The sequence below is a fragment of the Gossypium hirsutum genome, chromosome A05 (assembly GCF_007990345.1).
Source record: "Gossypium hirsutum isolate 1008001.06 chromosome A05, Gossypium_hirsutum_v2.1, whole genome shotgun sequence".
NCBI lineage: Eukaryota > Viridiplantae > Streptophyta > Magnoliopsida > Malvales > Malvaceae > Gossypium > Gossypium hirsutum.
In genome coordinates, this window is record NC_053428.1 from 14,107,649 (window position 1) to 14,130,967 (window position 23,319).

A 23,319-nucleotide genomic window follows, 5' to 3' on the forward strand; every position below is an offset into this window, starting at 1 on the left:
TTTCCTTTTTCTTTTTAAACTGTGTTAGGGTTTTTCAAGTAGAAATTGAAGATCTTTAGTTTGAGATATAATAATTAATTGTTGGCTCAAATAAATAGATAAATGTTTTTTGTATATATTGTAAAATTTCAATGTAAATTTAAGAATGTGTGGGTATCAAAAGAGAAAAATTAAAAGTGAAAAGAAATTATTATGTTGATAGCAATGGCACTGAAATATAGTTGTAAAATAAAAGTGAAGTGTTATGTGAATGATGTCAACATTTCACCTAATTAATTCATCAATCCAATATCATTTTCATCGTATTAAAGTTCCCAAATATCTTTTTAATGATTAAATTCATGTTAAAATGCATTACATCTTAAATGAAAATTTCGATTAATCAATTTATCTTCGTTATATTATGCAATTTGATGATTCATTTTGTGTGCGACACTTTGATGGCTGGAAAAGGTCTCCATTAACTTGGTGATGTCCAATGGCCACATGGATTTAAATATGAAAAGCTTGCTACAAAATTCATATAATGTAATTATAACGCCCAGTAATGCATAAATTTCCATCAATCAGTTTCCTTCCTATGCTAACCTTCCTCTTTCTTACAATATATGAAAATGCCATCCGTCCTAAATAGTCTTATCTATAGACTGGTCGAGTTCAGATTAAATCTTGACAAAATTATAGGCTTAGGCTCAACTTAATTCGAAAAATAGGTTTAAAATTTTGTCAAAAATCAACCTAGATAAAGAAATTAAAATATTTTTATATAGTTTTTTAAAAATATAACACACTAAAAATATTAAAATAAATATTTTTTTAACAAATTGAAAATAAATTTTAAAAAATCTTTGTACTTAACAAACAAATGCCTCTAAAATAGTGACAAAATTAACAATAAAATAAGAGTTAGACAATATCTAAATAATAATAACAACATAATAGTAAAATAACAGTAAAATAACGAGAAAATAGAAAGAAAACAACAGCAAAATAGTAGGAAAATAACAAGAAAACAACTGATTTTTTTCTTTTTGTAAATTCAAGCCTGACTTGGACCAAAAAAGTCTTACCCAAGGTTTGATCAGTTTTCCAAAATAGTCCTCTTTTTTTTTTTGCTCAATCCTAAATTTCGGACCTATATTTTTTTCCTAAACCCTCCCCTTCTCGAACGGACGTCTGATCCGAGTGGCCTTAGTATGGAGAGTTCTAGTCCTAAACCTCGGGTACCGTCAATGTCACAATAGTTAATATTACCTAAAGGTTATATGAATTTTTTTTCTTTTCTTTAAAAAGAATGGGACAATAATTTCATCAATGATCGCCATTGCATTAATTTGTAGCCTAAAAGTAAATCAAAAGAATTTTTTAAGGACCTAAACATGATATTGATGGCTGATGCCAAACTTGCTGCCCTAATTAAACACCCTAAAGAAGAATTATGATATCTTTCCCTATATGCATATTAAATGATTTTGATATCTCTCGCTTTTCTCATTAGTTGAAATTAGTGAAGCCATGCACGTTGCTTCCATTTTCAAATGGACTGCTAAAAGGAAAAAAAAGAAAAGAATCCGATACAAAGTATTATATTTAGTACATTTATATTAGCCATTTAGGGATGGATACCAACCAAAATTTCAACATATTTTTATTCAGAATACGAACTTCAATTGGTTTAAATCATTTTACGAATTAGCGAGTTGTCGGATGTTGATGGGCGAAATATATTGGCGGCTACCATCCAATGCATGCTTCGCCAAAATAAAGTTAGCCTTCTCTGTTGGATGGTATGCATCCCAAAACACATACTGTGTCCTGTTTGGACAAACTCGTGCGTAAAAAATACAAGGGAGTTTACCACCATGCTTCCCATACACTCGACAACAAGCCGAATCTGCATTCATGAATCCTGAACCAGAAAAGGAAAAAGAAGATGTAGAGAGATTACAGAGCAGAAAAAAAATACATTCAATATTGATGGGAGAGGGAGGGAATGATTGATGTGATCATCACCGTATGATTTATAATTTTGTAAGACATCTTCAAGCGTCGTATAAGAATTCATGTAAATAAATATTGAGCCTGCAAGATGTTTTGTAAGCTCCGACAGCAGTATCTTCAGCCTAACGTTGTATAACTTAGCTAGTTCATTCACATGTGGAACGCAATCGTCTATGGAAAATTTATCCCTTTCGAAAGGGATGCACCCCAGAGGAGCGGCACTTGTCACTGCAATCTTTCGAGCATCTAAATTATAAACTCTCTGCAACGTAGAATTGAATTTCGTGCCGTTAAAGACTTTATTGAAGAAATAAAAATAAAATAAATACGAGTCATTTCAATATAGTTCATATGAGTCAATTACAAAAGTAGAAGAAAAGTTTACCATAAGTTGAGATTTGAATTTAAAAAATCATATTATCCAGATACTTAATATTCTCAACATGCGACGATGAGACATTCGAAGATAGCAACATGATATCATTTGCACCTATTGCAATAAAGTAAAGTGCATCTCTTAACAGCTTCCGAGCTGCTGCTGCTCCGATTTTTGAAACGATATCTTGCCTAGATTTTTCAAAGTTGTTGATTGGTTCATCCATGCAAATATGATCACCCTACACAATTAAAGGCATAAATTTTCCATTCATCATTTTTCATATTAAAATTTCAGCCATCACTTTCACGTAATTAAAGGTGAAGCCAAAAAATATTTTTTGAGAGTTGAAATTAAATTATAATATTTTATGAGATCCAAAATGTAAAACATATTTTTTAAATTTTATTTTTAGAGTACTAAAGCCTCTGGCCAGCAACTCTAGTTCACCCATCGACATAACCCATGCAGTGCCTAATCAGATTATTTGTTGATGCCCATATTTATCATTAAATTATATAAAATAAGAAATTAGAAAAGAAGTTTCCTATAATAAATAATAATAAAAAACTGTTATCCAATAATAAGAGATGTTGCACTCTAAATTTACGGAATAATATATTTTTTGAGGTTGATTTAATAAAGCTAATAAGTTAGGAAATGAGCAACTTTTATGAAAAAATAGAGCAAGGGAAAAAAAATCTTACAAATTTAGAACCAGTGGAATTAAAAATTCCTGATCCAGAAGAAGCATAGTTGACACCCTTCAAGATCACATCTCCAGTAGTTTGGGGGCTCAAGTAAGGAGGAGTGTAATTTGTAAAACCTAATTCCTCTTCTGCTAAAACCACAATTTCTTAACAAAATATATTAAAAGTAGCTAGCTAAGCTCTACATTCTTTATGTTCAAAACTATTGATAATAATCTGGGTCTAAAAATTTACAAATATATATATAAATAAATTGCAAGACTTGCCTATAATGTCCAGAATAGTCCTGGCATTAGTGTATCTTCCGGATGCTCTTCGTTTTCCCTTTGTAAAATCAATACCATTTGGCAATGTTGGCTTAGCAAGTGTGTCAAGGTAGAAGTTGTTCCCTACCTCGTACAGAGAGTCTCCGAATGCGAAAATGGCTGGAACTTCCTTTGCAGAGCACATGTTTAGTAACAACTGGATTACTAAAATCTGATACAATATCGCAGAAATTATGGTAGACATGTTTAAAATGGTGCCCATGATGCAACGAATTGAGGCTATAGAAAACCAGGAAAAGGTTGATTTATATAGAGAGAGGTTTTTGTGGTTCTTTTGTGCTAAATCATCTATTAGTTGAAAGTTGGTATGGAGACTTTTAATATCCTATAGATATGCAAAATCATTGTTTGGTAAAACTATTAGATGATAGATCTGCGCCTAAAAATGATCTCTCTGAAATTTTTTGGCATGTTCAATAAATGCAGTTTCTTTCAAGAAAGCCGTCACTAGTACCCAAACCACATCTATAGGAATACTACTAATATTAATTAACCAAAGTAAGAGAAAGCTTTTTTTATTACAAGGAGACGGAGAAGGGATTATCCGGGATCAAATTTAGATTACGTGTCGTCCAAGACTTGATATTAATACATGTCTTTTGTCGCTGCACCGCAGACTTGATTGAATCAAATGCGGGGGAAAAAAACTGATATGGAGGCTTGTCAATGCAGTAAGAGGAAGAGCTCAAAGCTTGGTTCGGGATTGGGACATTTATAAATTTGGGGTTCGAATTTTGGTATAAGTAAAGAAAAATAAAAACAACAAATTATGAATTAATGATTAATAAGCAGCCCTTTAACACTTAGGGTCCCCAAGAAACAATTAAACTTACTACATGGCTGACTTCATTGAATTTAATCCATTTCGGAAACAATGTTATTGGGGAATACAGCAGTGGTTAAGAAAGAAAATAATACTGGAATCCTGCAAAGTGCTTATTTTGATTTGATTTTCGCATATGGATACATTTTTTAAGTTTACAAAAGCTAACATCAGACTGCCTGAAACATGGAATCTCTGAGGATTTGTTATATTCGCATCCTTAGTCGGTTAATCCGAATTCTCACAAGAAACAAAGTAGGACAAGAATCTTTTTCTTACTACTACTCTCAACCGATTGAGAAATTTCTTCTCACTTCGGATTAACAATGAGGGGAACAATAGTTCTAGAAGCAGAGGAAATGAAAATCATCTCCATGCTTGGATGTTTGCAATAAAACATGGGTGTTTGAACAGAGTGCTATGAGATGGAAGTTGAGTTTGCTAATGACTTATGCTGATCAACTCAATATCAAATATTAGAGTACCCAATGTTGAGCCTTCTCCATTGGCAAGACGGGTCGGGTTGAAAATGGTGGTAAACAGCCTCTGTCTGTCAAAGAACTGGAGCACAACGCAATACAGGTAAATATTGGTAAGTGCTAACAACTTGATGAAAAATGCAGCCAAGAAAAACATGTTACGGTAAAGGAAACAAGTCATGTTTTAAAATCAGGTTTTAGCAATTGTGGCCTCTTAACATTTGCATCAATTGTGATATTAGGGAGTCCAGAAAATAGTAAAATGGGGAAGAGTAGATCACATACATTAGGGGGAATAGGCTCCTGCGAAGTGTTCTGATATCCTTGGGAGGGAGGAATGATAACTCGACGAGTTCCACCTACTTGCATTGATCTAACAGCCGATTCGATCCCAGAAATTACCTGTATTTATAATTTTTTTTGTGTCCAAGTTAATTACTGCTGCATATAAACATTCAAAGTGAACCAATACAATTTTGGCTTTTAAATAACACATATTGTTGTGCGGAAGCGTGTAAAAGAGTAAAATTATTGTACTAAAAAATCACACTAAATTCAATTCCCAGGAAAGAGAGGTGGATCACAAGGATCGCTTAAGTACCAGGTCTTTCCTAGCCAGAATATCCATCAATCGTAATTTAATAGCACAATAAATCACTACAATCACACACACAATTCATGCAGAATAATATAATAAAGAACACAAGAATTTAACGAGGTTCAGCAAATTTTGCCTACGTCGTCGGGCACTACCAAATATATTTCACTCCAAAATACAAGTGAGAATTTACAAAGAGAGAGAGAGAGAAAACAATGCCTTAAGTAGAGAATGGCAAGTTTGAGATACAGAATGAGAGATGGTTATGCCTATTTATAGTTGAGGTTCAGGGATCAACTTGCAAAGTCACTTTACAATTTAGGGACCATATATTGCAAATATCTCAGATTTTATTATGCCAATATCTCAATACCCATATCTTTGACTTTCCAATATTTGATACCCATATCTTTGACTTTCCAATATTTGATACCCATATCTTTGACTTTCTATTATTTGATACCCATATCTTTGATTTTCCATAAATATGGATAATTCCCAATAATCTCCACCTTGAAGATTTGATTCGAGTAATCTTATCTTCACACAATTCTCTCTGCCTTTGTCAACAACACTTGATAGTGCCTTCTTCAACTGTTAAACATGCAGAATATTGATCAAGTTCAAACAATGTTCGAACTTGATTGCTGTTACCACCTTGGTCATCATATTTGCGGGATTATCTGCAGTCTTAATCTTCTGAAGGTGAATTTTCCCCTCATCAATAATTTCCCGCACAAAGTGGAAACGTACATCGATATGCTTTGTACGTGCATGATAGACTTGATTCTTTGCTAAATGAATAGCACTTTGACTATCACAATACACATTAATATGCTCCTGGACCAATCCCAAGGTTTTAACCATACCTTGTAACCAAATAGCTTCCTTTACAGCCTCTGTTACAGCCATGTATTCAGCTTCTGTGGTTGACAACGCAACTGTAGACTGCAGTGTAGACTTCCAACTTATTGGTCCTCTAGCAAGAGTAAACACATAACCAGTGGTTGATCTTCGTTTGTCCAAATCACCGACATAATCAGAATCAACGTACCCAACAACACCTTTACCAAGTGTAGTATCCTGCTTGAACAGTAATCCAATATCCATGGTCTTATGAATATACCGTAGAATCCATTTCACAGCTTGCCAATGTCCTTTTCCAGGATTATGCATATACCTGCTCACTATACTAACTGCCTGTGAAATGTCGGGTCTTGTACACACCATTGCATACATCAAGCTACCTACTGCATTAGAATACAGAACTTGTAACATGTATTCTTGTTCCGTATTTGTCGAAGGAGATAGTTGTGCAGAAAGCTTGAAATGAGAAGCCAACGGGGTACTTACAGCTTTAGTCTGCTCGTTCATGCCAAACTTCTGTAGTATCTTCTTTAAATATTGCTTCTGAGATAAACTAACTCTGCCATGAGCTCTATCCCTACATATTTCCATGCCAAGGATCTTCTTAGCTTCACCTAGATCTTTCATCTCAAACTCAAGGTTGAGTTGAGTCTTCAATCTCTCAATTTCAACTTTACTCTTAGATGCTATCAACATATCATCAACATATAAGAGCAAGTATACGAAAAATCCTTCTTGTAGCTTCTGAAAATACACGCAATGATCAAATTTACTTCTTGTATATCTTTACCCTTTCATGAACTGATCAAATCGCTTGTACCACTGCCTTGGAGATTGTTTCAATCCATAAAGCGACTTTGTCAGTTTGCAAACCCAATTTTCTTTATCAGCAACCTTGAATCCATCTGGCTGAGTCATATAGATTTCCTCTTCCAAATCACCGTGTAAAAATGCGGTCTTCACATCGAGCTGAACTAGTTCAAGATCATATTGCGCAACCAAGGCTAGCAAAATTCGAATAGACGAATGCTTCACAACTGGAGAAAATACTTCATTGTAGTCTATTCCTTCTTTCTGAGCGTAACCCTTTGCTACCAATCTAGCCTTGTATCGAACTTCATTTTTATCAGGAAATCCTTCCTTCTTTGCATATACCCATTTGCATCCAATTGCCTTCTTTCCTTTAGGTAGTGTCACCAACTCCCAAGTCCTATTTTTATGAAGAGACTGCATTTCTTCATTCATAGCTTGCTTCCACTTTACACTATCAGAGTTACTTCTTGCTTCTGTGTAAGTAGAAGGAACATCATCATCTACAATTGGAAGTGCATAGGCCACCATATCATCAAAGCGAGCAGGCATACGAATCTCTCTTCTTGGCCTTCTATATGCAATTGAATCATGTTGTTGTAGAAGTTCTTGGGTCGAAACTTCTTCATCATTTGTTCCTTCAATATTAGCTGGATCATCATTAACCTTTTCAAGCTCCACCTGCTGCAAAGTGCCACTGGTTGTGTTATCCTTTTGTGAATCATTGTTTTTCATCATGGTTGATTCATCAAAAGTCACATCTCTACTGAAAATTATTTTCCTTGTATCAGGACACCAGAGACGGTATCTTTTTACTCCACCAGTTATACCTATGAATAATGCTTTCTTTGCTCTTGGGTCTAACTTAGATTCTTTTACATGATAATATGCAGTGGAACCAAAAATATGTAAAGAATCATAATCAATAGCAGGTTTACCAGCCCACCTCTCCATAGGAGTTTTTCTATTTATTGCAGCTGATGGCAACCGATTAATTAGATGGCACGCATATGTAACTGCCTCAGCCCAAAATTCTTTGCCCAATCCAGCATTGGACAACATACATCGAACTTTCTCCAGTATAGTCCGATTCATACGTTCTGCCACCCCATTCTGTTGTGGTATATCTCGAACAGTGAAGTGTCGTACAATACCTTCATCGTGACGTACTTGTAGAAATGGATCATTCTTGTACTCAGTACCATTGTCTGATCGAAGTCGTTTGACTTTTCGACCAGCCTGGGTCTCCACCATCTTCTTCCATTTCAGAAATACATCCAAAACTTCATTTTTCCTTTTCATTAGATACACCCATAATTTTCTTGAATAATCATCAACAAAAGTAACAAAATAGTGCATACCTCCCAAAAAAGCCACTTTAGTAGGTCCCCACACATCACTGTGAACGTAGTCCAGAATTTCTTTTGTATTGTGAATTGCTGAACCAAATTTTATCCTCGTCTGCTTGCCCAGAACACAATGTTCACAGAATTCCAATTTGCAAGAATTTGCACCTTTCAACAAGCCTTGCTTCGCCAAACTCTGCAAAGCTTTTTCACCAGCATGTCCTAATCGCATATGCCATAACCTGGTAGCCTCTGAATCTGCATCTTTCGTAAAAGCTGTTGATGTTGATCCAATAATTGTACTTCCATTTAAATAGTACAGATTATTCCTTCTTGTGCCTTTCATCACCGTCAATACCCCAGCTACTACCTTTAGTAATCCATCTCTCAAAGTGATTGTGAGCCCTTTAGATTTTAGGACCCCTAATGAGATAAGATTTTTCTTCAAGCTAGGTATGTAGCGAACATCTGCCAAGACTTGAATTGAGCCGTCGTGATTCTTCAATTGGATTGTACCTACTCCCATTGTCTTACAAGCGCTATCATTGCCCATAAAAACAACTCCACCTTCTAGTTCTTTAAGACTAGAAAACCAGTCCTTATTAGGACACATATGGTAAGTACATCCCGAATCCAAAATCCACTCATCTGTATGACATGCCATTGCCATGCCAACCAAGCTAAAGTCTGACTCCTCATCATGCTCCGCTACACATGCATCAGAAATAGCTTTACCCTTTTGTAACTTAGGACAATTCTTTTTCCAATGCCCTTTCTCACGACAAAAAGCACATTCATCTTTGGCAGGTCTCCCTTTGGACTTACTCCTTCTACCAGATTTGTTGCTGCGCGAACGACTTCTTACTGTTAAGACTTCTGTAGTTGTATCTCTGTGATCTTTTTTATCTTTTTTTCGAGTCTCAGATCTATACAACACACTACAGACTGCATCAAATGTGATTGTATCCTTCCCATGAAGCAATGTGGTGGTAAGATGATCATATTCATCAGGAAGAGAATTCAACAACAGTAATGCCTTGTCTTCATCTTCAAATTTCTCATCCAAATTTAGCAAGTCTACTAAAATTTTATTGAATGAGTTCACATGGTCATTCATCGGCATACCGGGTGCATACGTGAATCGATAAAGTTTCTTTTTCATATAAAGCCTATTTTCAAGATTTTTGTTAGAAACTTTTCTTCCAGTGTATCCCACAACTTCTTCGCTGATGTCTCCCTCATGACAAAGTACTTCTGCTCTTTGGCCAAACATAGGCGAATTGTTCCACATGCCTGTCTATTGATCTTGGCCCACTCCTTGTCATCCATCTTGTCAGGTTTTTCTTCAAGGGCTATATCCAGCTCTTGCTGACATAAGACATCCAGGATCTCACATTGCCACATACCAAAATTATTGGTACCATCAAATTTCTCTACTTCAAATTTCGCATTGGTCACAGTAGTCTTTGACGATGACTTTTCCATTTTTTTCTCCTCAATCCCAACTACAGTACGTGAACAGTGCCATGAACGATCGTATTCCCCAAGTACGAATCTAGCTCTGATACCAATTGTTGTCCGGAAGCGTGTAAAAGAGTAAAATTATTGTACTAAAAAATCACACTAAGTTCAATTCCCAGGAAAGAGAGGTGGATCACAAGGATCGCTTAAGTACCAGGTCTTTCCTAGCCAGAATATCCCTAAATCGTAATTTAATAGCACAATAAATCACTACAATCACACACACAATTCATGCAGAATAATACAATAAAGAGCACAAGAATTTAACGAGGTTCAGCAAATTTTGCCTACGTCCTCGGGCACTACCAAATATATTTCACTCCAAAATACAAGTGAGAATTTACAAAGAGAGAGAGAGAAAACAATGCCTTAAGTAGAGAATGGCAAGTTTGAGATACAGAATGAGAGATGGTTATGCCTATTTATAGTTGAGGTTCAGGGATCAACTTGCAAAGTCACTTTACAATTTAGGGACCATATATTGCAAATATCTCAGATTTTATTATGCCAATATCTCGATACCCATATCTTTGACTTTCCAATATTTGATACCCATATCTTTGACTTTCTATTATTTGATACCCATATCTTTGATTTTCCATAAATATGGATAATTCCCAATACATATATACATCAAAGTTGTATTTATATGGATTTGCAAGTCAGTGATGTCTATTAAATGTAGGTGAACTTGAAAGTTGCAATCAGTATCAGTTTTGCCAACTTACTTTGCCGGAGCCAAGGGTGAAGACAAAGGGAATTGGTTCTCCAGTGCTATCTTTATGATCATAAGTGGAATCAAACCGCCACCCTTGCTTTGCTGCCAGCCTTCCATAATAATGTATTGCAACCTTTTTTTATTTTTATTTTGACATGCAAAACAAAAAAAGGGTAATTAAAAACTACAAGGAAGAAAATTACTAGTAGTAGTAATTGTGTGAATTTAAGTGGTAGTATGAAGGAGAGGGAAAGACCTGGTCTCCATCGACGGGGGTTGCGCCAGTGCCAGCTCGGAGGTCCAAGGCCTTGACACCACCGGAGTTAGGGAGGTCGAAAAACTCGGTGTTAGTGGCGGATTTTGAAGGAGGTGACAAGATTAGTGAAGAAAAACTGGTGGTTGCTATAGACACTAATAGCGTTCTCCTTGTACTTGCTGCAGAAGGCGAAGAAGAAGATAAGGGTTGAGGAGATGTTGCATAGATGATGGGAGGTGACGGGGGAGCTCTCCGGAGAAGGTAATGGAGGGCCGAATGGTGGGGATCTCGGAGGTACGGTGATGATGCGTGGCAGTGGACCACCACCATTATCTTCTTCTCTTTCGTTGGACGCAAATAAAAGTCGATCAATATTAAAATTTAAAAATAAATATACCCTTTACTTTCTTTTAACATTAGAGAAAACCCAAATGATGGTTAAAAATCCCTGTGGATAAATTTACCACCGAATGAATACCATGCATGGAAGAATATGCAAGACACCATTCATCTTTCTTAATTAAAGTATCAATTAATTATTAATTAATCACATGATGGTTTATTAACTCAACCTTTGTAATTAAAAACCTTCGGCCCTAATTAATTATCCTTTTATATATTTACTGTCATTTTGTCAATCAAATATAAACCTGTGAACTTTATGATTCTTAATTAAAAACTCAGAACGTTTTTGCAATCACTTTCCTTAAGTCGAAAGCAAGGTAAAATTATCAACGCATTCATCAACTTCGATTAGAAATAGGTCTTTGGGAGTTTGAACATATTCCAAAGAAGAAAACTTGGAAACAGATAGTATCACTAAACTAGCTTTTAACAAAATGCAGGAGTACAGTTGTTTACAGCATATCCGCTGGATATTTCTAGATAATTTTGTTAATTTCTTCTGTTTATTTTACATCAAAAAAAATATATATATCGAACAAACATAAACAGAAATAAAATGTGATGGCAAATCAAAATAGAAAAGTAAAATACACACACAACTGTGATAGAACAGTTGATAACGGCAGACAGTACTTTATTAACAAAGAGAAAATATACTTGTTATGTTTCTAATCGCATAATGCTGGTGGGTTTTCCAAGCTATGAGAGAAAGACCTGCTGTCACGAAACACAAGTGTCTGTTTGGCAAATCAAAGATCTGTGACGTAATTTTCAGGCTTATAACATAATGAGAAATCAATTCCTTTACTCTTCAGTTTCTCTGTTGCGGGTGCAATCCTCTCCAGAAGCTGCTTTTCATAGTAATTGCATATAATACCGTTTAGTTACAACCAAGGCACAATAAGACTTTGGTCTCATCTTACTTTCTACAACATGACAAAAAAATGGAAAGAGTCTAACCTTAGCATGAATTGCACCATTAGATACCAACACAGATTTATCAAAGACGCAAAGCTTTCCACCATCCATCCGAGTCACAACGCCACCAGCTTCTTCAATTATCTGATTATTTTAAAATTTTAAATATAAACATCTGAATCTGAGGCTCTCATTTTCAAAGTGATTTATGTCTTAATTATCACCATAAGTTTCACATTAGCATAAATTTCAATGAAATGTTAAAATAAATAAAAAATAAAAAAAAAGTTTGGTACTTAAAAGATTGAAGCAATTTGAAAGCATTTTAACATTTGCGGCAGCTCAGTATCCCTTTAAGTAAGGAAAAGCTATTAGTTTTATTTACCATCTTAAGTCCACTATTTTAAATAGAATTGCTGAGTTATAAAGTGTTACCAATACAGCAGCAGTTATGTCCCATGGTTTTAGACGATATTCCCAGTACCCTTCCGTTACTCCTAGAGCTACATGGCACATGTCCACAGCTGCACCACCAAGCCTTCTTACACCCTAGTCATTGTAATTTAGTAAAAGTTAGAGAGAGAAAAGAGGTAAAGCACGAGCCCTGTAATTTTAGAAGAAGAGAGTCATGAAACATCATTTAAGCTTCATACTCTACTAATGCCGGTAAATTCCTTGAATAATTCGAAGTTGGTATTCCATGCATCATCATGTTCACATCCAAACCCAGTCACAAGAAGAGATTGCTCCACCTGCAGACAAATATTTCTTTGCGAGATGTCAAAACATTCCACCTTTAAAAATCATAAGCATATTGACAGTGGGACATATTTTTCAAAAGCACTGGCTAATCAATTTAATCTTATTCGAAGGTAGGCTCATGCCTCAGCAAGTTTAAAGAAGCAAAGTACCATCAAAGCTGTCCATAGAAAATATTAAAGGGCACATAATCATTGAGTCCCACTACAATGCATACGGTGTCATCAGCCAGGATCATGCATATTGAAGTATAAGGCAACAACTTTTCAGCAGATAATAGTAATATATATTCATTAAATAATTCACAATATATTTGACTGTTCGATTCAATTTGATCAATTACCTTATCTGTTTTACTGGGATGGATTTTCTGTCCGTTACAAAATGCTCCCCCACCTAGAAACCAAAGCAATCAATCATTCAACCATAAGTATACTATCAGCATAGGCATGAACCTTAAGGAGCTTTAACTAGTTCCACATTTCTTACCAGCAGTAGCAGTATATGGACGGGTATTCCAACACATAGGTCCCCCAACAAATTCCACCTACACATAAAAAAACAATAATGCCATCTTTCTTTTTCCTTGAAGGAAAAGAAAAAAGCAACAAACTTAATCACGCAACTTTTATACTTGACATTCAGTGAGCAATCACATTTTGAATGAAAAATTATGTAAATATAATATTGACAAGATTCATACAAGAAACTAATACCACAGTAGCAGCAGCAGGATTTCCTTGAAACAGTACACCCACTGAAACTGCAAAGCTAGGATAACAGTGTGCAAAATTTGTTGTTCCATCTACACAAGGTAGCAAAGTCAAACCAATAGAGATATCTACCACTTAGATAACGTATTGATACAAAAAAGCAGGGGATTTAATCATCAACATGAACCATGAACCATGATATACTACAGCATTTCTGCAAGAGTGCAACACGCATATAGACTGAAAACATAACTCCCAAGTTCCAGGATACATTCATTTAATTTTTATAAAATATAACCATATAAACTGCCTTGGATAAGAAACCAAGGGATGAAAGAGACAAACCTAAAGGATCAACACACCAGAGATAGTCTGATGAGGTATCCCCTGTAATTCCTCCTTCCTCCCCGAGGATCAAATGATCTGCAAAATTCTTTTTTATTACCTCCGGAATAGCGACCTCACTCATTTTATCTGTGCTGCACATAACATCATATGACAATTGTCAACAAAGAAAGGAATATAATAAGTAACATGCCGCAGACATACTGAATGTCTCTCTCTTAAGGTAAATTTATAAAACAGTAAATAAGATGCAAATAAAAATAAACAATAAGGAAGGACATTAAATGTAAATGCTCATGCAAAGGCTTACAGGACAAAACTGCAAGTCTGAAATGAGTAGTAATATGCAAACGTCCATGTCTGTTTGTGGTTATAGGCTGGGAAACAGCATAATGCAGGTTTAGGGTACATTAAGCCATTCTCTTTTTAAATAGATGGAGAAAACAGAAAGGTAAACTAGTGGGGTAGAGAACAAGTATAACATGGAACCTATTTTATTCCAAGAATATGAATCAGAAAGCACACTGAACCTTTCAGTGCCAAAATTTAACTTCATGATTCACATTTCACAGTATGAAAATAACATCATAACATGCAGGAGGCAGGTTAGCACAACCAGGCACAATGACAATGCAGTTTGGTAAGCTGTAATTATCTAACCATATATGTCAAAACACCCTCCCTCACCCCCAATACTAATATTAAGGTCATAGCTTAAAATCTGAGCCAGTTTGAGAAGATTGAGAAGTCCTTACTCGGTTACCAAGTCAGCTAGTCCTTTATATGTGACATTTCTTGGTTTGTTGACAGCATCCATCACCACCTATAAGAAGATGAAGATATTTATTTAAGGGAAATGAATTCTGAAAAGTAAAACAAAAATGAAAAGACATAAAATAAAATAAAAACAAAAATGAAAAGACATAAAATAAAATAAAAAAAGGAGGCCAACCTCAGCGCCAGCTCTTGCGGCAGCCTCAACAACTTCAATGAGCTCGGAAGGAGGGATTGATCCAGTTGATTTGGCACCTACTTTAGGATACTTTCTCTGGTTTGAAGCCTCCGACATCAAGGTTCTTGTATATAATTTTCCTGTCGAATTCGTGCTCAAAATTCCAACTTATAGACACCCAAATGGAGAATTTGCAATAGATTTGTGAGGTTGGCACTGATTTGGGTGAATCCGAGGTGAAATTGATCTGGTTGTTTGCGAAAACCTGAGAGTAATGTCGGTGGAGACAACTAAATACTTTCCCAAATTTTATTTTCGAGGTTAGCTAAGAATCGAAAGAGTTTTTTTACCTTACAAATTTGTTACTTTTTTTTTCCCGGTTTATTTGTGGGTAGTTCAATTTGCAGTTACTCCCTCTGTGCCACTCACAGATTTTGCCTTGCAGTTACATATTCGGTAAAATTATAATGAAAGCCTTGTACTCTAATTATATTTTAGATGGCTCGTGACATGTAATTATTTCAACTTTGGTAGTTCTTAACAGTATAATAAATGAAAACTTTGATAGAAAAAGTAATTTACTTTTTAATCTAATATATAAAGATTAATTCATTATTTTTTTAGTAAAAAGGACAAAATATAATCTGATATATAGTATAAGAGCCTCCATAGTATATTTACCTATATATTCATGTTGGTTTAGTTTTAGTAGCATTTCTTTTTTCTTTTAAATAGTAGTTATTGACTATTAGTGCTACATCAATACAAACTAATAATATCAATATGGAGTTATCTATCTGAGTAATTGAATACAAATTCAGGCATAAGAAGAAAAAAACCTACTAAATACTTTTGGGTAAATAGGGTAAACTACATTTTACCCCTCTTATAAATTTTGAATTTTAACTTATGATCCTGTAGTATCTAGCAATTGTGTAAATTAGGTAGTATTGTGAAGGAGAGAAAAGTGTCACGGATTGCAGAAGAATTTAGCCCCGTGAAAGAAGGACCTGGTCTCCATCAGCAGGGATTGCACCGGTGCCAGCACAAAGGTCCAAGGCCTTTACACGAAAAAAAGCGGTGCCAATGGTGTAATTAGAAGGAGCAGAAGCAGCATAGAGTGACAAGATCAATGTAGAAAAACCGGGTTGAAATGGACACTAAGTGCTTGTTGCAGAAGACGAAGAAGAAGATAAGGGCTGAGGAAATGTTGTATAGATAAGGTAATGGAATGCCGGATGGTGGGTGTTTCAGAGGTACCGTGGTGCTGAGCATTATCTTCTCTTTCCTTGGTCGCAAATAAAAGTCAAATAATATTAAGAATAAATAAATATATTATTCATACTTGGGAAAATTCAAATTATGTGAATTGAACCAACGACCATGATGGCATATACAAGATACAAGAGATGAAGTAAAAGTAAAAATAAAAATAAAAATACAACTTTAATAAAACAGTTAACAACGGCGGACAGTTGCATGGTACTTCATTAATAACGATAACATATAACTACAAATGCCAACGCATACTCATTCCACAATTAACTGCCACCACTTCATTCCTCTTCTTCTTATTCTGCCTTTCACAAGATATTTGCTTCTTCTGTATCCTTGTTATGTTTCTAATCAAACAATGATGGTGAGTTTGCTGGCAAAACTATATGGCTCTGCAACACAGCAACAAGACCAAAGTTTATTAAAAGCTTTGTTCATCAGGATTCCAAAAGCATATGAAAAAGATGTTGATCTTTCTTCCCGTTAATATGCTTTTATCAAATGTTTAGCCTTCGAAGCATGTTGGTTGTTAAATTCGAACAATTACGACTGGCCGTTGGAAATGGGAGGATCTCAGCCTAAAGTCTGAACATAGGGAATGGAAAGAACAGTTTCTAAGACGGACACGGGGTGGGGGGGGGGGGAGCCATGTAGAAAGGCTTAATTTGGATTAAGTTTCAGCACCATGCATGTGTCACGGGCTCATACACAACAGCTTCATTGCTAGGTTAAAATCCAAGCTTGTGACACATACATGAAAGACACAGGAAACAACAAATATGCTTTAACAGTAGATTTAGGTGTCATGTTAACTTGCTATTTGCATATAATTCTCACAAGAAAGCCACATCATTTTAGTTTAAAAAATGACGAAATTAAAGTAAAGAGACTAAATTCGCAACATCCATAAATGGCAGCATTTGACCAAATTGAAAAATTGTATAAATTCAAGTTACGAGAGAAAGACCTGCTTACTGTGTCAGGAAAAAGAAGTGTGACTTTGGCAATTCAAAGATCTGTGACGTAATTTTCAGGCTTATACCAAAATGAGAAATCAATTCCTTTACTCTTAAGTTTCTCCGTTGCAGGTGCAATCCTCTCCAAAAGCTGCTCATCATAGCAATTGAATATCATACCATTTAGTTACAACCAAAAGCATAATAAGACTTTGGATTCTATCTTCCTTTCTACAACATGACAGGACCATGAAAAAGGTCGAACCTTGGCATGAACTGCACCATTAGATACCAAAACAGATCTATCAAAGACACAAAATTTTCCACCATCCATCCGAGTCACAGCACCACCAGCTTCTTCGACTATCTGATTACAAAGAATTAACAATTTTAATATGAACTGCTGAATCTGAACAAACCTCATTCAGCATGCTCACTGTCTTAATTATCACCACAGTTTTCACACTAGATAAATTTAAAATTATATATATGATAGAAAACAGTTTGGCGACTTAATATGTTCGAAGCAATTTCAAAGTATTTTAAGGATCTTTTTATTTATCTTTTCACGGTATGCAAAATAAGTAGTTATGTCCAATGCAAAATAAACTGACAACTGACATCTATTTTAACATTTGCTGCGGCTCAAAAACCATTTAAGTAAAGGAAGGAAAATATATTACTTTTATTTTAACATTTAAGTTAATGATTACACAAAAGGAATTAAGTTATAAAGCTTTACCAATACACCAGCAGCCATATCCCATGGTTTTAGACGATATTCCCAATACGCTTCTGCAACTCCCAGAGCTACATGGCACATGTCCACAGCTGCAGCACCAAGCCTTCTTACACCCTAGTCATTGTAAGTCGGGGAAAGTTAGAGACAAAAAGGGTAAATCACGAGTTTAGTCTTTTTTGGAGAAAGAGTTTATGACCACAGAAATATCTTTTAAGGCTCATACTCTACTGATGTCAGTAAATTCCTTGAATAATTCAATGTTGGTAATCCATGCATCATCGTGGTCATATCCAAACCCAGTCACAAGAAGAGACTGCTCCACCTGCAAACAAGTATTTCTTTCCAAAATGTCAAAACATTTGGCCTTTTAAAAATCATAGGCATGCACTGGGAACCAAACTTTTAAAAGATATATTTCGCAAAAGCATATGCTGATCAGTTTAATCCTAATTCGAAGGTATCTAAGGCTTGTGACTCAACAAGTTTGCTGAAGCGAAGTTACCATGAAAAACCTCCATAGAAAATATTAGAGGGCACATAATCATTGAGCCCCAACAATATTTGTCCAACCAGAATGCATAAAATGTGTCATCAACCAGGATCAAGCATGTTGAAGTATAAAGCAACAACTGTTCAGCAGAAAATAGTAACATCTACTAATTAAATTATTCAAAATATTTTTAACTGTTTGATTCAGTGTGATCACTTACCTTATCCGTTTTACTGCGATGGATTTTCTGTCCATTACAAAATGCTCCCCCACCTAGAACCCAAAGCATCAAATATTTAGCCATTAATTTACTATTAACATAGGCATGAAGCTTAAGGAGCTTTAACTAGTTCCATATTTCCTACCAGCAGTAGCAGTAAATGTACGGGTATTCCAACACATAGGTCCTCCAACAAATTCCACCTACACGTAAAAAAGCAATAATGTCATCTTTCCTCCTACGTCATGCAAATTAAAAAAGCAAGAAACTGATTTTGTAACTTTTATACTCAATATTCTTTAAGTGATCATATTTTGAATGTAAACTTATGTAAATGGAATATTGCCAAAATTCACATAAGAAAATAATACCACAGCAGCAGCGGCAGGATTTCCTTGAAACAGTACACCCACTGAAACTGCAAAGCTAGGATAACAATGTGCAAAATTTGTTGTTCCATCTACAGAAGGTAGCAAAGTGAAACCAGCAGAGCATTTATATCTAACCCTTACATAAAGTAAATATTAACACAAACAAGCAGGGGAATTAATCTTCAGTATAAACTACAGCATGCTAAAGCATCTCTTCAGGTAAGAATGCAATACATTATAGACTGAAAAGTGAAAACATAACTCCCAAATTATAGGATATTTTTCTAATACTTTATAAAATATAAACATACAAATTGTTTTAGTTAAAGAAACCAAGGGATGAAAGACAGACCTAAAGGATCAATACACCATAGATAGCCTGATGAGGTATCCCCTATAATTCCTCCCTCCTCCCCAAGGATCAGATGATCTCCAAAATTATTTTTTACTACATCAAGAATAGCAACCTCACTCATTTTATCTGTGCTGTAGGTAACATCATATGATAATTGTGAGCAGAAGCAAGGAATATAATAAGTTTATAGCAAATGAAACATGATTTCAACATTCCACAGAGATATTGAATATATATATATCCCTTATATGGTAAATTCATAAAATAATCAATAACATGTTAGTAAAAGTAAACTGTAAGGAAGAACATTTAGACGTAAATATTCATGTGAAGGCTAATACAAGCAACTGTGAGTCTGCAATGAGTAGTGATAAGCAAACCTTTTAAATATAAGATGCCTGGTTCTTTTTATAGTTATAGATTGGGAAACAGCAAGATGTAGACAAAGGTTTAGGGTAAATTATACCATTCTCATTGTAAGCCAAGTACATGAAGAAAACCGAAAGGCAAATTTGCGGTATAGAGAATGATTATAACATGGATTCCATTTGCTTCCACGAATATGAATGAAGAAGTATACTAAAAAACTTTTTCTGACAATAAACAATTCAATCTATTTACTTTTTAATGTTTCAAGTACTGAATTTGTCCTATTCATATGAAAAAGCAAACGTCAGTGCCAAAAATTTAACCTCATGATTCTTATTTCACATTATGAAAATTACATCATAACATTCGGGAGGCAGATTAGCACAACCAGGCACAATGACAATGCAGTTTGGTAAATCAAGCTGTAATTATCTAATCATACACTAGTCAAACAGCCTACCTCATCCCCAATACTGATATATAGGGCATAGCTTAAATCTGAATCAGTATGAGAAGATTGAGAAGCCCTTACTCGGTTACCAAGTCAGTTAGTCCTTTATATGTGATATTTCTTGGTTTGTTGACAGCATTCATCACCACCTGTAAGAAAATAAAGGTATTTATTGAAAGAAATGAATTTTGTAAAGTAGAACAAAATTAACTGGCATAAAAGAATTTCCTTTTTTTGGGGGGGGGGGGGATGCCAACCTCAGCCCCAGTTTTTGCAGCAGTCTCGACAACTTCAATGAGCTGAGATGGAGGGATTGGTCCGGTTGATTTGGCAGCTACTTTAGGATACTGTCTCTGGTTAGAAACCTCTGATATCAAAGCTCTTGTGCATAATTTTCTTTTGGAATTTGTATTAAAGATTCCAACTTTTCGATACCCAGTTGAAGACTTTGCACTAAATTTGTGAGGTTGGTACTGATTTGGGTGAAATCGAGGTGAAATTGATCTGGGTGTTCGTGAAAATCTGAGAGGAATGTTGGTGGAGAAAACTAAGGACCTTTCCATTTCTTCCTTTTTGACGTTAAGCGAGAACCCAGAACCCTTTGCCTTACCAATTTATGAACGTTTTTTGAGATCTTCTTTGTGGGTAGTTTGCAGTTACTGTCTCTGCGCCACAGACGTCAGATGACATCTTGTTTTTTATAACAGGGATAATAGCATATTTGGACCTGTATTTTATCAAACCTTCCAATCTAGTATCTATACTTTTAAAATTTCTGTTTTGGTACTTAAACTTTAATTCCACCAATTAATATGTTACCTTCCCTTACGGAGAAATTGTATCATACGCCCCTCCTACTATCTAAAACCAATAAAAATAAGCAAAGTTTATTTACACGTCATATTACAAGTAGGGCTCCATTTGTTTTGTAACGCCCCTAATCTGAATTCGTCATCGGAATAAAGTTACGGAGTATTACCGGAGTTATCAATTTATTTATTAGACATTTGATTTCATCTGGCATTTTAAAAAAAATACAATTCAAGATACATTAACTTACCTCCTTGCTTCTTTATGTTTATAATTTTATTAATCCGATATATTTTCTTTTCCACGTTCAACTCTCGTATTTGTCATCCGGATCTTTATAAATAAATTTGATAATTGTTTTCATTTATTTCATATTCTAATACATTCAATTAATACTGTAAACAAAATTATCATTTTGCCCCTAAATTTTTAATTAATGACGATTTTATCTATAGCCTCAAAAAATAAAATTCTTACAATTTTAAATAATAAAATAATCCATTTCATGCAAATTGGTCATTTCTAACATTTTTACAAAATTACCTATAAAGTTTTACTTTTATTCAATTTAGTCCCTAAGCCTAAAACATACAAATTAGTCATGCTAGCTGAATATTCATACATATTTTCCTCCTCCTCCTCTCCATTCCACATTCTTAATTTATATAACATGCTATAAATGACATTATCAATAATTTTACTATTTACTTATATGTATATTCAAAACTATCCATTTGAGTCATAATCACTAAATTATTTATATCTTGAGCTACAGAACTAGAAATTAAGATCCACTAATTTTCCCTGAAACTAGACTTACATATATTCTTATCATAAAATTTTTAGAATTTTTGATTTAGCCAATAAGTACAGTTTATTCTTTAAAGTCACCTCTATTCTTCTGTCTGACAGTTTTAACCCTTCTTTACTAAAAATTAATTATCTCCTTGTACAAGATTCAAATGATGTTCTCGTTTGTTTATATTGAAAATAAACTCATTTAGGATTCTAAAAATATAAATTTAAGTCCCTAATTATTTTTCTACAATTTTTGATGATTTTCCAAAATCAGAATAGGGGAACCCAAAATCATTCTAACCTTATCTCATAAATTTTATTATATCTCACAATTTATAATTTCATTTCTTACACCGTTTCTTCTATGAAAAACTAGACTCAGTAACCTTTAATTTCATATTTTATTTAACTTCTAATTAAATTTCCACAATTTTTGATGATTTTCCAAAATTTGACTACTGCTGTTGTTTAAGACTATTTTAGTGCAACATATTGATTACCAAGTTTATAATACCCTTCTTTCCATTCTTTACCATATATTCCATCATTTTCTCTTATTTCCCTTCACTAATATATCAAGAACATAGAACCTTATATAAGAAAACTCTACCTTAACATCATTTTCATACTTTGATATTACCTTACATGAGAAACTCTACTTAAAATATATTGAAATCTTAAAGTTCTTACCTTGTCTTATTGATTTCAATCTTTAACTTGATTTTCTCTCTTTTTCAGCTTCTGTTTCTTGAATCTAACTTGATATTCTAACTCCCCTCAGTCTCTTGAACATTTTTCTCTCTTGGTAGCTATGAAAATTCTTTTGATTTCTAGGTGAAAATGGTAAATTTTTGGTGAAAGGACTAAATTGTAAAGAAAAAAAGCTTCTTCTTCTCTTTTTTTTTCTAACGTGGGATGCATGGAAATGTATGGTGTTGTTTCCTCTCTTCTTCTTTTTCTTTCCACACACATAGATATATATACTAAATAAAATAATAAAATATTAATAAATATCTTATTAAATATTAATAAAATAATAATTTTCTAATTAAATAATTATAAAATATCATCAACATCATCATTACTTTCTAGATCTATCTCTCTTTCAATTGACCATTTTGTCCTATGTGATCTTTTAAAATTTCATCATTGAGTCATCACTTAATTTGGTAAAATTACTATTTAGTCCATCATAATTCTTCACCTATTTAATTTGGTCCTAATTCATCCATTTTTCTTAGCTTTTAGATTGTTCCACCCATAAAATATTTGCACTATTGGTCTTTTAACTTTTTCATATTTACACTTCAATCCCTTAAATTTTGAGTATTTACTATTGGACAACAAAACTTTTCTCACTTTTACAATTTAGTTCTTTCTTGAATTAATATGTCATAATATACTTCCCAATGACATAACTCAATTTTCCTCTTCTTGTCACTTCCTCATTTTACTATATAAAAGGATAATAACTTATTGTAAAAATTTTCGGGGTGTTACATTTTCACTAAAAATGACTTTTGAAAAATGATTTACTTTTCTAGAAAAGTTAATATTTT

The 23,319-nt window shown here is 34.2% G+C and overlaps 3 protein-coding genes and 1 long non-coding RNA gene across 7 annotated transcripts; all 4 read right to left on the reverse strand.

The window, feature by feature from the left end:
- Positions 1-1,476: 1,476 nt before the first annotated feature.
- Positions 1,477-3,607, reverse strand: LOC107961316 (uncharacterized). The gene is made up of 4 exons (XR_005927113.1): positions 3,085-3,607; positions 2,387-2,618; positions 2,014-2,263; positions 1,477-1,909 (listed from the first exon to the last, which is right to left on the reverse strand). It is a non-coding gene; the product is annotated as an uncharacterized lncRNA (long non-coding RNA).
- Positions 3,608-4,338: 731 nt separating this feature from the next.
- Positions 4,339-11,213, reverse strand: LOC107958312 (peptidyl-prolyl cis-trans isomerase FKBP17-1, chloroplastic). The gene is made up of 4 exons (XM_016894041.2): positions 10,832-11,213; positions 10,586-10,708; positions 5,001-5,117; positions 4,339-4,797 (listed from the first exon to the last, which is right to left on the reverse strand). Exons 1-4 carry the CDS (start codon positions 11,159-11,161, stop codon positions 4,678-4,680), a joined length of 690 nt encoding a protein of 229 aa, XP_016749530.1. The 5' UTR covers positions 11,162-11,213; the 3' UTR covers positions 4,339-4,677.
- A 432-nt stretch (positions 11,214-11,645) lies between these two features.
- Positions 11,646-15,486, reverse strand: LOC107958311 (phosphatase IMPL1, chloroplastic). 3 transcript variants are annotated; one of them, XM_016894039.2, is made up of 10 exons: positions 14,924-15,486; positions 14,727-14,794; positions 13,972-14,105; positions 13,630-13,718; positions 13,403-13,460; positions 13,257-13,309; positions 12,808-12,906; positions 12,590-12,703; positions 12,197-12,298; positions 11,646-12,084 (listed from the first exon to the last, which is right to left on the reverse strand). In XM_016894039.2, the coding sequence occupies exons 1-10, from the start codon at positions 15,038-15,040 to the stop codon at positions 11,986-11,988; spliced, it is 933 nt and encodes a 310-aa protein (XP_016749528.1). In that variant the 5' UTR covers positions 15,041-15,486; the 3' UTR covers positions 11,646-11,985. The 3 variants fall into 3 exon arrangements, with proteins under 3 accessions (XP_016749528.1, XP_016749527.1, XP_016749529.1); XM_016894038.2 differs by having other exon boundaries at positions 12,808-12,922; positions 13,403-13,498; XM_016894040.2 differs by lacking the exon at positions 14,924-15,486 and having other exon boundaries at positions 12,808-12,922; positions 13,403-13,498; positions 13,972-14,100; positions 14,727-14,799.
- A 753-nt stretch (positions 15,487-16,239) lies between these two features.
- On the reverse strand, positions 16,240-22,711 carry LOC107958310 (phosphatase IMPL1, chloroplastic). 2 transcript variants are annotated; one of them, XM_016894037.2, is made up of 12 exons: positions 22,451-22,711; positions 20,410-20,817; positions 20,234-20,301; positions 19,330-19,463; positions 18,978-19,066; positions 18,752-18,809; positions 18,607-18,659; positions 18,120-18,218; positions 17,897-18,010; positions 17,420-17,521; positions 17,174-17,305; positions 16,240-16,590 (listed from the first exon to the last, which is right to left on the reverse strand). In XM_016894037.2, exons 2-11 carry the CDS (start codon positions 20,713-20,715, stop codon positions 17,207-17,209), a joined length of 1,122 nt encoding a protein of 373 aa, XP_016749526.1. In that variant the 5' UTR covers positions 20,716-20,817; positions 22,451-22,711; the 3' UTR covers positions 16,240-16,590; positions 17,174-17,206. The 2 variants fall into 2 exon arrangements, with proteins under 2 accessions (XP_016749526.1, XP_016749525.1); XM_016894036.2 differs by having other exon boundaries at positions 17,166-17,305.
- Positions 22,712-23,319: the final 608 nt, after the last annotated feature.